The 15,662-nt window shown below is 41.3% G+C and overlaps 1 protein-coding gene across 1 annotated transcript in view; it reads left to right on the forward strand.

Moving 5' to 3' along the window:
• Dnah9 (dynein axonemal heavy chain 9) overlaps positions 1-15,662 on the forward strand; it is a 315,133-nt gene that overhangs the window by 101,837 nt on the left and 197,634 nt on the right. Inside the window, exons 27-28 of the mRNA XM_076935264.1 lie at positions 7,350-7,506; positions 15,341-15,445. Coding sequence (XP_076791379.1) covers positions 7,350-7,506; positions 15,341-15,445 — 262 coding nt within the window. The remainder of the gene's footprint in view (positions 1-7,349; positions 7,507-15,340; positions 15,446-15,662) is intronic.

Here is a 15,662-nt window from a genome sequence, read left to right on the forward strand (position 1 = left end):
ATAATTGGATATATAATCTTGGGGTGCTCTAAAATACTTCAGAAGTGCAATTGCAGTCTGCGTCCAGGTGTCCCATAGTTTATGCAATATAACCATGTGGGGAGGTTATTTCAGTTATAACAATAAAACCTCATGAATTCCTCAACCCCTCTGAATGTTCCTCCAAGGTTTTTCCTCTAAGATAACAATAAAAATAACCAAATAGTACAAACTTGCATTTCATCATCTGTGCATGTGCATGCACACAAACATATATGGGTGAGTGTCCATAGAGTCCTGAAGAGGGTGTCAGGTCCCCTGGAGCTGGAGTTACAAGTGGCTGTAAGTCACATAACATGACATGGGTGCTTCTATCCTAATTCCTGTGTCTTGGAAGAGCATCAGGTTACTCTAGCCACTGAGCTATTTTTCTAGTACCCTGTTGGTTTTGTTTGTTAAAAATTAATGCCCCTGCTCTCCCTGGCTTCTGAAAGCGTTCAGTGCAGGGTACATTAAATAGCTTTATGTATTGCTCTAATGTCCCAATTCATTTTGCTGGTCATACTATATCTCCTTTGGGTTCAGGCCTTAATTACTACCAGGCTTCAGAGTAGTGTGTTTATTGGTGATTGGATTTTCTTGCACTGAGGGTTATGCTGTCACCACTCTGGTTCTTTATAAATTAATCTTAGGTTTAGAAAGTTCTTTCCAAAGAGAAAGATAATATTTACTTATATCTTTTGCTGGGTTATTTTATTTGACCTCTTTTACTTGACCTCTTTGAGTTCTTCAGTAAATGTTTTGACTCTTGAAGACACTGAGTCAAAATATTTTTTAATTACAAATGATAGCAGCTCAAATTAAAAACAACTTTTAAACAAAAAAGGAAAAAGAAGAAGTAGAAACTGGAAAAAAAAATCTGGAAACTGTTCATCTGGTAGGAATATGATTATCTCTTAGCCCTAAACAAAAAAGGCCTCAGAGCTTGAATCCCATGGATACATAATAGTCTGTCTGTGCACTTGGCAGTGGCAGACACTTGGGCTGTTTCTAGTTGTGAACATTATCACAACACTAGTGTGAGCATTTTCATGCAAGTCCGGCTTGTGAATGTGGGTTTTACTTGGATGGTGACCTACTAGGTCTTACGTTCTTTCATGATTGACTTTGAGAAATTCCCTGTTTTCCAAAATGGGTGAACTATTTTAGACTCTCACCAACACTGAGTGAGCATCCCCATTTCTCTGAATTCTTGATGGTGGTGGTCACTGTTGACTTACTCGTTGCAGCCATGGTGGTCAGTGTGGAGGTCTCTCTCATCCAGATGGTTGCTTGCATTTTACAATGGCTTAAAAATGTCAAGCAGCCTTTATCATGTGCATTGTACTGTTCAAGTTTCTTCTTCAGTATAATAACATCTGTTTGTGTTCTTATGGAGCTGTGAAGAGTCTTTGCATGCTCTGCTATATTACATACATGCTTTCAGACATGCTATCCTAGTCTGTGGTATATTTTTTTATTTTCTTCATAGCATCTTTTGAAGTTCAAATGTCTTGAATATTGATGCAGTCCAATGTATCATTTTATCAACACTTAATGCTTGGGTATTATTGGTTTGGTTGTGTGTGTGTGTGTGTGTGTGTGTGTGTTTTGTTTTGGTTTTGTTGGTTTTTTTTTCCTTACTTAAATTATCTTAATTTCTTTTCTTTTGTGAGTATGAAAATTTTTATACATTTATCTTTTATTTTTCCCATTTAATGCCCAGATTTAGACATTCCAAGTACTTTGCTTGCAAGTATTTTAGGTTTTGTGTGTTACTCCTAGCATTTCTTTCCATACGTGAGACACAGAAAGCATGCAACTCTGTCATTACCACTCCCGTCTGATTACAGGCACACTGCTCAATATGCTACAGAGAACGCCTCAGGGATATTTGGGAATGTGTGTTCCATTTCTTCCCATCCTATTTTGAGGGAGACACTTCCTAGATTATATAAGCAAAGAGAAAGTACACCCTAGATGGAAAGGTCCTTACAACCTAAACAGATGCAGAATTGTATTTATGATAAATATGAGGCATTAAAATGTAAATATTATAATGGAAAAAAAAAATTGTTCTACATTGAAGTGGATGTCATTTTTCTTCTCTTAATTCTGCCTCTTATGTTGAAGTTGGGACATGTTAAAGTCTCTGGCCCTTTTTCATGGACCTCCCTCTAACTACACGCTCCAGTTCACTGTGTGTACAAGTGTTGGAGGGCAGCTTTGCATTTGTTTTTCTGAAGACTGACTTCTTCATATCTGGCACATCATTTTTAGTATTTTATAAATAATTTCATACAATATATTTTGATCATATTCACCCGACTCCTCCCTTTAGCTCCCCCCAGACCAACTCCTCACCTCCCTAACCCACCCCCAACTTTGCATCTTTTTTTTCCAATCCATTTTGTGCTACCCATATACTCAAGGGCATAGAGCATCATTTGTAATTACTAAACTTGTTTAAAAATGTAGTCCTGGTTAAAACCAGTGGTTCACAAAACAAAAAAAGATATGACTGTGAGAAGGGACCTAGAGGGAAAAGGGACAGGTGTGTGTGTATGTGTGTGTGTGTGTGTGTGTGTGTGTGTGTGTGTGTTGAGGCCCATACTCTGCCTCAACATTTTGGGGCTAAGTGCTCTGGTCAAGAGAGAGAGTGGGTGGGGCTGGAGGGGCAAGCGACGAGAAGAATGGAGACAAGACAGAGTGTGTGGTCAGGTCTTAATTCTCGTCCCGTCTCCTCCCGTCTCTCTTTCCATCTCTCTTTATTGAAAGGAAATCTGGGGTATTTATCAACACAAGCAGGAGAACACAGGTGATAACACTTTACCATGGGCACCATACAGCTGAGGTCACTAAACAGCAAAACAAGCTATGTGGGATAAACAAGATTTTTATCAGAGTATGCTTCAGCTGTTATAGGCTTTTGAAAACCAAGTCTTTCATCAGGGTATACGGTTCCAGATGGCTGCAAAGTTGATCTAGCCACTTTCTACTAAAGTCGGCTCCCAACGTGTGTGTGTGTGTGTGTGTGTGAGAGAGAGAGAGGGGGGGGGGGAGGTGGGAGAAGGAGAAAGAGAGGATGGAACAGGAGGAAATAGAGTGCACTATGCACACGTATGAAATTAATGTAGAACAAGTGAAACCAATGAAAATGTTTTGTCTATTTTCTACATGATAAATCGATTCTTAATTCAAATTACTAATAGTAATACTATTGAATGTTGGGACAGCTGAGTCCTGAGCATGTTGCTTGAGGCCTCACACTAGGAAGAGACTACTGGTACCACTTTGATTCCTCAGTTTTCACCATTGTAAACCCCCGTTCTTTGCATGTGGGTGGAAATGGTGACTATGCTGAGGTCATTTCTACAGTTGTATGTCATTCTATGGTAGGCTGGTGAGCTTTTGGTCACCATGACAACAACCTCAAGAAAATCAAATTGGAAGAAGAAAGATTTAATTGGGCTTATGGCTTCAGGGGTTTTCTTCTTCATCCCCTGGACATGATGCTTGGTCCTGTGGTAGTACAGGGCATTGTGGTGGAAGAGCATGGTAGAAAGTGCCTACTTGACTTATGGTGGATCATCTCCCACCTGTACAAAGAAGCAAGGAACAATGGAAGCTGCTGATGTGTTTACAACAATGGACTAAGGAGACCACACAGGGCCCTCTAGAGTAGGTATCTGTCTCAAAGATGATTACATGTGACTGGCTAGGTGGTCCGGACATCTTGACAGTGTCTCCTACAGCAGATGGCCTCTACTTTGCTTTGGGCTCTTCTTGTTACCCATTCTAAAGTCAACACTAACAGTGTTTTAGTTATTAGCTCTCATCAGTTCCCCACCCCCTAAGCCGCAGCCTACTCTTCTGTAGAGAGGTTGGATTTATTGACTTTGGAAATCTCTTTTAGTTCTGACTTCTATTACTATGGATGGAAATGACAACATTTTGACATTTCCCAAGTGCCCAGAAACTCAGTATATCCTCAAAATAAGAGTGGCACCTAATTCCAAATATTTCACTCAAATGAAGTATTTTTTACCAATGGGAATTCTGCTTTGTGAAATGTTGCCTTTATAAACTTCCAAATTATGTATGGATAGTGCAACTCCAGAGCAGAGAGGCCTAGCCCTGCTCTTCAACTATAGGAAGAGAGGTATGAGAGAAAAGGTGGTGGTGTGTATCTGAGTTAGGCTTCTGATAGTTTAGGCAGATGCCTTTCCTCCTAGGTATGGAATTTTGAGCTTCAGTGACTGGAAGAGGTATGGGACCAGTCTGGAACCAGAAACCAAGAGCTGAAGAAGCTACATGCAAGGCTCTGTGAAGGGGTGTCTAGAGTAGCCAAATGGCAATAGGGCCCAAGAAAGATGATAAGAGGACCATCCAGCTTTATACCTTAACCCTCACTCACTTCATCTTACCTCATAGTCCATCTGATGCTCAATGTCCATCCTCTTGCCCCATGGGCTGTTTCATATTCAATGTCCCAATTTCTCCAGAGAAAGTAAGGTAGGCCAATGAGCCTGGATGGCCAGGGGTTAAGGCTTAATGTATCCCAAATCCCTGTTGATCAACTAAGTCAGTGCCCTGAATTTCACAAACAAACTAGAGATGAAATGATTCCGACCCACTTCTCTCTCTCCAGGGAAACTGCCCTCCTAGGTTTTACTCCAAAGCCAAAACAGAAATGGGAAACTGAGTAGTGGAGAATACAGAAATTTAAATATGAGTCCCTTCAGTACCATGTTGGTGCTGAGCTCCGTCTAACCAATTCGAACCAATAAAGGCCTATCACTATCTGACAGGAAAGGTATCAGATACCAAAACAAGCAAATGATACTGGACACTGCTTTCATCAGACTGAGTCATGAGTAGAGTTTGTATTGATTTGCCAGGTATGAAAAAGTTAGACCACTGGTGCAATTTAACAGATTTAGTATCTTAAAAGGTACAATTCACTTCAACATATCTTTTATGGTATTGTGGTAAATCCGCGCTCACACCCCAGCCCCTAGCAGCCACTGATCTGGTGGCAATCTCTGTCATTCATTTCTAGATATTTTATTACAATCTTTCTATCTGTCTTCTTCCACTTGTGAAGCATGACGATGATGACTCCCCTGTTGTGTGCTATGTGCACACCTCCATTTCCTTCCTATTGCCCAGGAGTGTTCTGTTGCATAGACATGGCATTTTGTTTATCTATTTATTGTGGATGGACATTTGAGTTTCACTTAGTTTTATTGATATGAATATCATGACCAAGACTGAATTCTGTAAGTCAGTGAACAAACTTATTTCTCTTGGGGAAACTCCAAGGAAGGGAACTTCTGAATTATATGAAAAGCCTTCCTTTTGAAGAAACTTTTAGCCTGTCTTTTAAAGTGAATGTACCATATAGCATTCCTATCAGCAGCATATGAAGCTTCCCTTTCTCTTGAATCCTTGTCATCATTTGTTTTGGCCACATTCTATATTATAGACATCCTGGGCAATATATCTTTTGTGAGCTTTTAATCCAATAAGCACAGCTAAGTGAAACTATGAAAACTGTGAGTACTTTGAATACCTTAAATAATTGTGTGCTTGGTGTGTGTGTAGGGAGGGTATGGTGTGTGCGTGTAGTATCATGTATACATACATGTATAGTGTGTGAAGTGGGAATGTGTGTATGTGTAGTATGTTGGGTGTGTGTATTTGTGTGTGTGTGTGTGTGTGTGTGTGGTGTATGAGTCCACATGTCATTGGGTAAACATTGTCCCCTTATTTTTGTGACAAGGTCTCTCTCACTGAATAAACCTGGAGCACACCATTTCAACCACACTGGCTGTCCAGTGACTATGAAGGATCCTATGTTTCCACCTCTATACCCAGCACACACTTGTGCATGCACATACTACGCAGTGCTTGGGCTACAGGCATGTATCACTACCATTCAGATTTCACATGGGATCTGAGGATCTTCTTGGGCCCTCATGCTTGAGCAGCATAAGCACTTTACCCACTGAGCCATCTCCTCGGCTCCACCAGTATTAATCTTAAAGCTGAACTTATCCTATTGTCATTAGTGAGGATAGTAACAGGAACACTAAATTGAATGATTATCCATTTACTCGTGGAGTCATTCATGTGTTTCCTAAAGAGTCACTGAGGGCTTATATGTGCCTAGAGCTGTGCTGGGTTCTGAAGATAAAACAATGAACAAGAAAGTTGTGCATCCTAACTCTTACAAACGCAGGTATGAGAAATCTGTGTGGTATCCATGGTGAGCATTAGGGTGGACAAAGTGGAACAGGGGCTCAGCTGAGCAGCTTCTTCTCACTCATCCCAGTCCTGCTGGGGCTGGGAATACTTAGTGTATGACTAATTGACATTAGTCAATTCCTACTCAGGAGGTACTAGCCATTGCCTAGACAGATGGAAATGGTATATCACCTAGGTAGGCTCAAATGGGTTGCTTGGGTCAAAGGAGAAGGCCAACACAATCTCAGAGCACCTGAAAAGCAAGCACTACATAGCTTGTTGTTGATATGTTGTTGATATGCTTTGGGAGAGAGCATCAAAGTGTTGAGAAATGTGGGCCAGCAAGGAGCTACAATTCCCTACAGGGAGGTTGTGATGATAATTTTAAAAGGTATGTAGTTTTTCTCTATTCCCTGCTAGGTCCCAAATGAATAAGACTGAGACTGATTTATTTAATCAAGCTTTACTGCACAATACCTGGGCAGTCATTGATCTATTTTAATCCGCTAAAATAATCTGACTACTTCCCAGCAAAAATTCCCAAGATATTTACATTTTAGTATTGGTCTAGCTCTCTGGGCTTCAGTTGAATTTTCTTTACCTCCTAGTGTCTAAATCCCTCTTACTCTCTTCTCTCTCCCTCTCCCCTGGCTTGCAGAAGTCCTGCCGAATTCTCTCTTTTGCCCAGGCATTGGCTGAATGGCTTTTATTGAAAAAGCAGAGAGTAAAATGGTACACACTGTTTACACAAACTTGAAACAGGAGATATTTGGAATAAGCATTAAAATGCCATGTCTGGATTAGAACAAGATATGAAGGCAGGAAAAACAGCATTTTTGAATAACACAATGATAATCTTTACACAGTGCACAAAAACATTATGCATGCAGGAGGCAGTCATGATCGGGTTGTTCTCTGGGAAGTTCAGTCTCTGTGGGGAACAGACCCAGGAGATGTTCTAGGTTTTCTTTCCTTTGTAGATAATATGTCAGGCCCATCTCTCCTTGAGCTTCCATCTCTCAGACACCCATCAGGGCCATCAATGGCACAGGTAATAGAACTCTCCCTCCTATGTTTTGCAGGTGCTATATCACTCTCACTCAGTCTCTACACTTGACCATGAGTGGGGCTCCAGCGGGACCTGCAGGCACAGGCAAGACAGAGACCACCAAGGACCTGGGCAGAGCACTGGGCATCATGGTCTATGTGTTTAACTGCTCTGAGCAGATGGACTACAAGGTATGAGTTTGCTCATCTTCTGGAGAGGCTGGGACTTGGGTAACAGATCAGGTCAGGTGCATGGTTTATCCATACTTTGTTGGCCCTACTCTCCCAGGAGATAGAGAGTCCAGACAGGAGGTTTCTCCTTACTCTTTCATAGTAGACTTAAGGTTGCTTTAACCCAGAAGTTAAACCCTTAAGTTGACAGCCTCCTGTCAACCTCTTATGTAATCAACAGGCACAGCCCAACACATTCTGACTCCACTAATGAACTTTGTGAGCAAATGGATTATTTGACAAAGTGGCCTTTCTCCTGTCACCTGTAAAAGAATGATACAACAACCCCCACCCCAACGTCCTAAATTTACTGATGGGTGGAAGGGCAGAAAGGCTCTGATGATGAGTAGCTGTGATGAAAACCCCTGTCTCCAGGAGATAGCTTTATTTGAGCTCCTCTGTAAAGGGGGTATTCTCCTAAGACATCATCCAAAGGCAGATGAGAATCCTGTAAACAGATCAGCCACTACTCTCTGCAAGAGAGGCCTGCCAACAGGCAGTGCAAAGACCATGTATTTCATTCCCAAACCCAGCGCACTTTTCAAACAACTAATGTGTTCTAGTTTGTGTCCTGGAGAAAACCCAGAGACACAAAAGGCCCATGAGGTCATTTTCAAATATAGACATTCTACTCACAAATGAATAAAAATTCATTTTAAAGATACATAATAACAGTTTGTCCCACTGCCTCTAGACAAGAGATTTCTCATACTATATGTTTTTAATAAGATGCCTTATGTTTCTTTTGTAAAGAGAATAAATAGATAATATGAAAGTTTCAGAGTAGAAAAAAAGTTATGTGAAATAGATCAAATAAATTTCATGTTTGAAAATACATTTAATGTAGAAATACTTTTAGAGACTGCAGTTACGGAACCATGATTCTTTAGACAACACTCATTTTCTGGAACTGGGATGGTTAACTTCAGCACAATCCCCTTCTGTGTACAAGTTACAGAGTCCTTGAAATTCATGTTTTCTCATAGCAAACAAAAAGAAGGGGCATCCAGACCTGCATCCAATCCTTCCCTGAGCCATCGCCTCTAAATTTGAGCACAGCTGTTTTTATTGTTGAATACATTACGATAATGTTTCTTTTCAAGGCTGGAAGTTGGTTTTTTTTTTTTTTTTTTTTTTTTTTTTTTTTTTTCTCTTTAAAGAAATAAGCTCGGCCTTAAGGATTATTCTGAGCATCTAGATTCTTCTATAGCTAATTATTGGCAGGATTGCTGATATAAGTAAATCTCCCAAGGGGAACATTGTGATGTCACACTCATTTGAAGGTAGAAGACATGGCAGAAAATCACCAGATTTCTTCAAAGTCAAGTCAAACACAGCAAACAGAAAGAGAGGAGTTGACTCCAGGGGCAGAGATCATAAAGGGCATTCATCAAAATTCTTTCGAACTCAATTGTCCCTAACCTCACTGATGGCTCTGAAAGTACAGGGCAGAAGAGCTTTTGTCCTTGGCTCACTTGGGCTTTCCGTTAAGTTTCAGTCTTTGAGTCCAGGCCAGACATGAACCAAGGCAATATCCAATAGGAGTCTAATGATAGCCCCAAATGAAGGTGTTCATTTCCTATGCACCAAACATCATTGCAATCAGATAGCTTCGCTAAACTGCATCTGCAAGCCTTTCTCCTTTAGTGTCCAGCTGTTTGGAAACTATATTTTATCATAGAATGCTCCAGAAACAAAGTAGGTTGGTTTATTGGTTACTGTCATTGCTGAGAATATGTGGGACACTTGGGAAGAGACCAAAATAAATGAGGTTTCATCTTGCAGAACTGCACCTGGAGATGCTCCAAAAGTAACCACAAGGGAGTTCCCACCAGGGAGTGTCCTTGGGCACCCGAAGATAGGATTGGTTAAGATTCTGGAAAAAAACAAAAGGCTAAGGTATCACTTAGTGGGAGAATGCTTATTTAACATACAGAAATCCATAGGCCTCTGGGTTTCATCTTTAGAAGCACAGGAGATCAGCTGATCAGGAAAAGAAAGGGGAGGAAGGAGAAAAGAAAGACTAGATACTAGGGGGATCCATCTGTGCAAAACAAACAAACAAACAAACAAACAAACAAAAAACTTAGTAGAGGAATGTGTAGAGTGCTGGAACTTATCTCTGAAGATGAACTGTGACAAGCTGGGATATTGTCTAGGAATTTCCTCAGCCACAAGTCAGTAGATGTGGCTCATATGACATTTAAGAAATTTTCTTCATAATTGGGGCCAGTTTCTTTAGTTTTGAGAAACCACTTAAACATCTTTACCAGTGCCTAGGAATACTCATAGACCCCTGCTTAAACTCAAGCCTGCTAGGAAAACCTGCAGCCAGCTGAGTCAGAAGTGGGCAAGGAACTGTGATTTTCAGTGAGGACACAGAAGGAACGTGGGAGGGCCCTGGGGGCCCATTCGGATGATATAGATGAATAGATAGGTACAGCATGCAGATCAATAATTGAAAGATGATAGGTATATGCACAGGTTGAATATAGCCCAGTCTATTTAGAGGGACGAGACATTTATGGACTAATTGATAGGACTAATTTTTGCTGAAATACCACAAATGTGGGCATAAATGAGTAACCTACAAACTCTAGGCATTAGAATATTCCAGAACAGGGGTAAAGACACAGTGGTTGCTGGGGAGGAAAAACATTGAGGAGCTCATAAGACCCAAGGCTGTTTGAGTCCTGAGACGTAACACATTAACATAGCATGGTCTAAAGCCTGGCTTTAAAGCCAGAACCTATTTCTAAGCACCCGACATTCCTACCCCAGCCCTCATCAGCTTCACTCCTGAGCTTTTTGCGGAGAGCCTGGCTAGGGGGAGGAGAGAAAGGAATGAGAGGTAGGCATAGCTGTCATGCATTTAGATATATGTTATGACTCTAACAATAATAGATTCTGCTTACATTTCTCCAGAGTAGAGACTAGTACTAAGCATAGCGTGGTAGCTAATGCTCTTAGGGAGCATTGGGCTACATAAGGAGGGTCATGGGGACAGAGTATGGATGTCAAGGACCATTGGCCCTTTAAGCAGTGGGCTACAAAAAAATCTGTGGGCTTTAGAATAGCAGGAAAGCATAAGCATGCCAAGAGGCCATTGTGGGGATCTACATGAGCAGAGGCAGCTGGAGAGGAGACTGGAGAGAAAGTTGTAGTTCTTCAAACAGGGAGAGAGGGAACCTGAACACCAAGGCAGTGAAAGGGAAAAGAAATAACAAGGGGCTTAAAGGAATCAAAGTCAACTGATGATTTAGGAAACATGACAAAAGGTTGATGACGCAAACAAGTATTAGAGAGGATGGCTAGGGCTGTAGGTGGTATCCTCCTACACTTCTGTCCCAGGAATTCCATCAGAATACCAGCCCAACCAATTCCATGAACACAAGTACAGGGCCTGGATGGTCCTAGAACAGCAAAGAAATGTGGACAGAGGAAAAATCGAAAACAAAAGCTAGCCAGAGTCCCTAGACACATCCAATTAACAATGAGAAATCCTATCGGTCTTGCCAGGGATGGAATTTGAAAAGTTGGTGACATATGAGCCATAAGTGAATTCACCAACATCAGAATAAAGCTGTAGAGCTTATTAGAGCACTGCAGCAGAGCTGAAATCAGTGTAACAGCCAAGAGAAACTTTGCACAGAGTCATTTAAGGGTTGCTTTTATGTGCAAGGTCTACGCATGGACTATCAGGCAGTGTTTCAATGATGCGGTGTCCTGGAATAATTGTAGTGGGACTTTATCATGGTTTGCAACAGCCTGGCCCTGAGACAATGATGGTCTCACCCTGAGACAGAAATGGTTCAGCACAACCACCTGTCCTACACTGGCACTCACATTCTGCAGCTTGGATCTGTTAAGAGCGGCTCTTTCTGATGAGATAATGGTCCTGTTTGCAGGCAACAGTGACCTTGCACAGTCATTTATTACAGAATGGCATCTATACTTCACATTACAGCGGCAATAGTTTCCCTTTGACATTAATACAGAAACCACTACAGAAACAGCCGATGGCCTTGAAGCTGCAAACTTTTGGAATAATTTCTGAACCACAGGGTCCCAGCCTCCTGTACGAGTCATGGCTATGTCTCGAGACTACTGACTCCCTCTGCTTCCCACTGCCATTTTCCACCTCTCCTCTCCTGCATCACATATGCTGTTCCTTTTGCGAAATTTCAATTTCAACTTCTGGTGACTCCACATCTGTCCCCATCTTCACCCATACTCTAGTCCTGGCTCCAATTACGCACAGGGTTTCTGGTACAGAGGGTCTCCCCAACCTTGGGAGGAACTTGCCACTCTTCTCCGTCAAATTTCTTACCCCATCACTATGATGGAAACTCCAGTGACCCTGCCTGTTTGCACCCTTAATTTCCCAGTGTAAACCAGTCATCACCATGGATTCCCCTCATCACCATCCTCCACTTTTATCCTTTTGCTGTGACCTGTCCTGATTCTAGGCCAAGAACTCAGCCTCATGGCCAGGTGATGCTCTTGCTTACCAATGACACCAAGAGAGGTATACAGTGAGCAAGAGAGATGACATGTGTTCTGTTGCTGATCCTCAGGGAATCATCATTCTAGGACATGTACTTATGGAAATTCCCTTTAAGGCTTTATGTATTGTCTACAATTTATAAAAGGGATAAAATTTTAAAAGCTTTCAAACCACTATGTTAGGCATAGGATTTGGTTCCTGAATTTCTAACTTAGGGTCCATGGTACTTATCAGGTTGGTATATGCATTTATATATTTAACTACATGAACACATGCATACATGCATACATACATATATACATACCATACATATGAAGGATGAGTGTATGGATAGATAGGTTGATAGATAGATAGATAGATAGATAGATAGATAGATAGATAGACAGATGATATATAGATAAATACATAGATACACACATAAATACATAAATACATAGATAGATGATAGATAACAGTCTCAACCAAAGGGAGAATAAAGCTCAATTTCTGGCATCCTCTCTCTCCTGGAGATGTCCCTGACTACTAACTCTAAAGCCACCATGTCTGACTGCAGTGTGACTCTCTACCCATTTAATGTGTGTGTTCTTGGTCATTGCTATTTTTCTCATACACACACACAAAAAAATGTCAGCCTCAAAAGGGACTTTCTTTTCTATCCTGTACTGTTGATTCCTCTTGTCCCAAAACACTCTCTAGCAGACAGTACCCGCTCAATTAATATTTGTGGGATGAATAGATGAGCAGAGTGACATGTTTCTGCTTTATTAGTAGTTTTCTTTATAGAGGATTTTCAAATTTGGAGAACAACTGGTACATAGCACCCCCATGACTCTCCCTTCCTCACACATAGCCCCCCCTATAAATTATATTAAATTAAATTATAGATGCTCAGGGGTAGTTTTAAGTCAACTTGACACAGTTAGAGTCATTGGAGAGGATGAAGACTCAATTGAGAATATTCCTCCATATGATCACATTGTAAGCAAGCCCATAGGGCATTTTCTCAATTAGTGACTGATGTGGAAGGTCCCAACCCATTGCGGGTGGTGCCTCAGCTGGTGGTCCTAGGTTCTATATGAAAGCAGGCTGAGTAAGCCAGTAAGCAGCACTTCTCATGGCCTCTGCATCAGCTCCTGCCTCCAGGATCCTGCCCTGTTTGAGTTTCTGTCCTGACTTCTTTCAATAACATACAAGGCTGTGGAAGTGTACACCAAATAAACCCTTTCCTCTCCAGCTTGCTCTTTGGTCAAAGTGTTTCATCAGAGCTACAGTAATCCTAACTAAGACAACAGGTTAGTGTAGCATATACAGTGTCAACAACACACTGCTCTAAACTAAGTCTAAGACTATGTTGGGGATTCACTGTTTGGGGGAACAGTTGAACATATAGGTCTATAGCTTTAAGGAAGTATATAATGTCATCTACCCAATGTCACAGTACCATGTGCAGTAGTTTCTCTGCCTCTGCTCTATTGGGTCTCATTGTCTTCTCCATCCCCTTCCTTCAAAACACCTGGCAACTGCTCATCTCTTTGGTTCTCTTATGTTCACCTTTTCCTTCTGAGTTTGAGAGTTCTGGGGGTTAATATCACTTGAGGCGTATTTTCCCTCACTCTTTAAACTCTGCCCTACATCTAACCTTGCCTAGGTAGCTGTTTGATTCTGAGAAAGTGTTGCCTTAATCATCATCTTTCATGCAAACCTCTAAAGACTCCTTGTAATAAATTCAAGGCTTTCTGTTACTAAGACTTTCCTTAGTAATCAATTTTCTATCCCAAATGGCACCTTTACTTTTCTCTGGGCATATCATTATTTTGCTCATTTTTGTTCCATAATCTTTCATCCTCCTGGACAGCCTTCCCCTCTCCTTACCACATAGACAGGAGCATGCACTGCACAGTGGATTCTGAAGCACCTTCTTCCAGGAACGAGGTATTCGGGCTTCTGTCTGCTTCCTTTTGTTTTCTCATTACACCCATTTTGTTGGAGTGTAGTCTGAGAAGATCAGAGGTTACATAAGGAAAAAGGAATTATAGCCATGTAACAAATTAATCTTGTCTCAGAAATTTAAAGTGTATATATGTGTATGTGTATGGGCATGTATACATATGTGTGCATGTTTGTGTAGAAGAAGAAAAAGGAAGAGATGGAGAGAGACATACATATGTATGTATATGTACATATGCATATACATGTACATATTCATATACATATATTCTTCTGTAGATTAGACAAATGCATGCTTTCCTACTAATCTACCTTCACAGCCCATTAGTGTACATTTAGAACTTGGCAAAGATGGATTATGGAATGTAGTGTTTCCCCAACTTTCTTGACAACAAAAATCCTTTTCTCAAGGAATGGCTGGCATTCCACAAAACACATCTTGGAATGTGCTATTGTTCCACTGTCTCATCTTCACTGATCACATTGGAGAACTCTGGCCCATTCCTCTCTGGACTCTGTGACTCTGTGACAGTGCAATCTGCAGTTTTCACTGGAACCAATACTTCTGTAGCAATTCTATTTGACTTGTATACGTTATTGCCAACACCTTCCCTAAAGTCCTTGCAGGAACCATATCCAGCAGTGAGTCCTACACACACAACTAGCCATTTCAAAAAATGACTTCTTAATAGATGCCAGGACTCCCATGACTGCATATCCCTGGCATTTTAGAGGCACCCCGTGACCAATGGCCTCTTGTACCTGCTCCTAACCACTGGCACCTTGCTCGCTAGATCACCTTTAATGCCAGAGCTTCTTTTCATTTTCAGATAGAAATACATTCTTCCTTTTGAAATTCATTTCCTGCTCTCATCTGACAAAATTTGCCCATAGTTGCCTCTGTGACTGTTGTCAGTTCCTGACATTTTTAGCTCCACATCAGCTGGGAAGCCTAAGTGGCTGGGTATGGATTGAAGATACGGGCATTGGATTCCCATTAGGTTGTGCCAAAGCCCAAACAGTAGGGTATTCGTCTATGTGGTGTATGAAAAGCTATCTTTTATTCATTTCCTGGGACTTTGATTGCTCCAGAATGCTCAGGAAGAAACTCTGATGGCATCTTAAAGGGGTTTCTCACTGCAGCATTGTGGAAATTGTGCAGCATTGTTTGATACCAGGACTTGGGTTTTTACCCATCACCTTCAGAAACATAATTGTTCCTGCAATTACAATGCTCGTTTTCAGGGGATTGATGTGTCTATAATTAAAGAGGCTGGAAAATGACTGTGGACATGACTCCAAGATATTGTCATCATTTAATCTTTAAATGTTTCCTTGCAGTCCTGTGGCAACATCTACAAAGGCCTGGCTCAGACTGGTGCCTGGGGCTGCTTTGATGAATTTAACCGAATCTCTGTGGAAGTCTTGTCAGTGGTGGCTGTCCAGGTATGGACTAGGAGGGGGTGGGAGCCTCGAAGTCTCCAAGGCGAACTTGTGGAAGGCTATAGCCTCTTGTTTTCTTTTTTCCTCAGCAACATTTTCTCCTACCACTTGCCATCCCATCCCCCTTTCTCCATCTTTTCTCTCCAAGTTTCCCCCATGACCCATCAAAGCATACCCATTTCTAACTAGGGGAATCTTATTCTCTGTGTGTAAAGCAGGA

The sequence above is a fragment of the Arvicanthis niloticus genome, chromosome 6 (assembly GCF_011762505.2).
Source record: "Arvicanthis niloticus isolate mArvNil1 chromosome 6, mArvNil1.pat.X, whole genome shotgun sequence".
Classification (NCBI taxonomy): Eukaryota; Metazoa; Chordata; class Mammalia; order Rodentia; family Muridae; genus Arvicanthis; species Arvicanthis niloticus.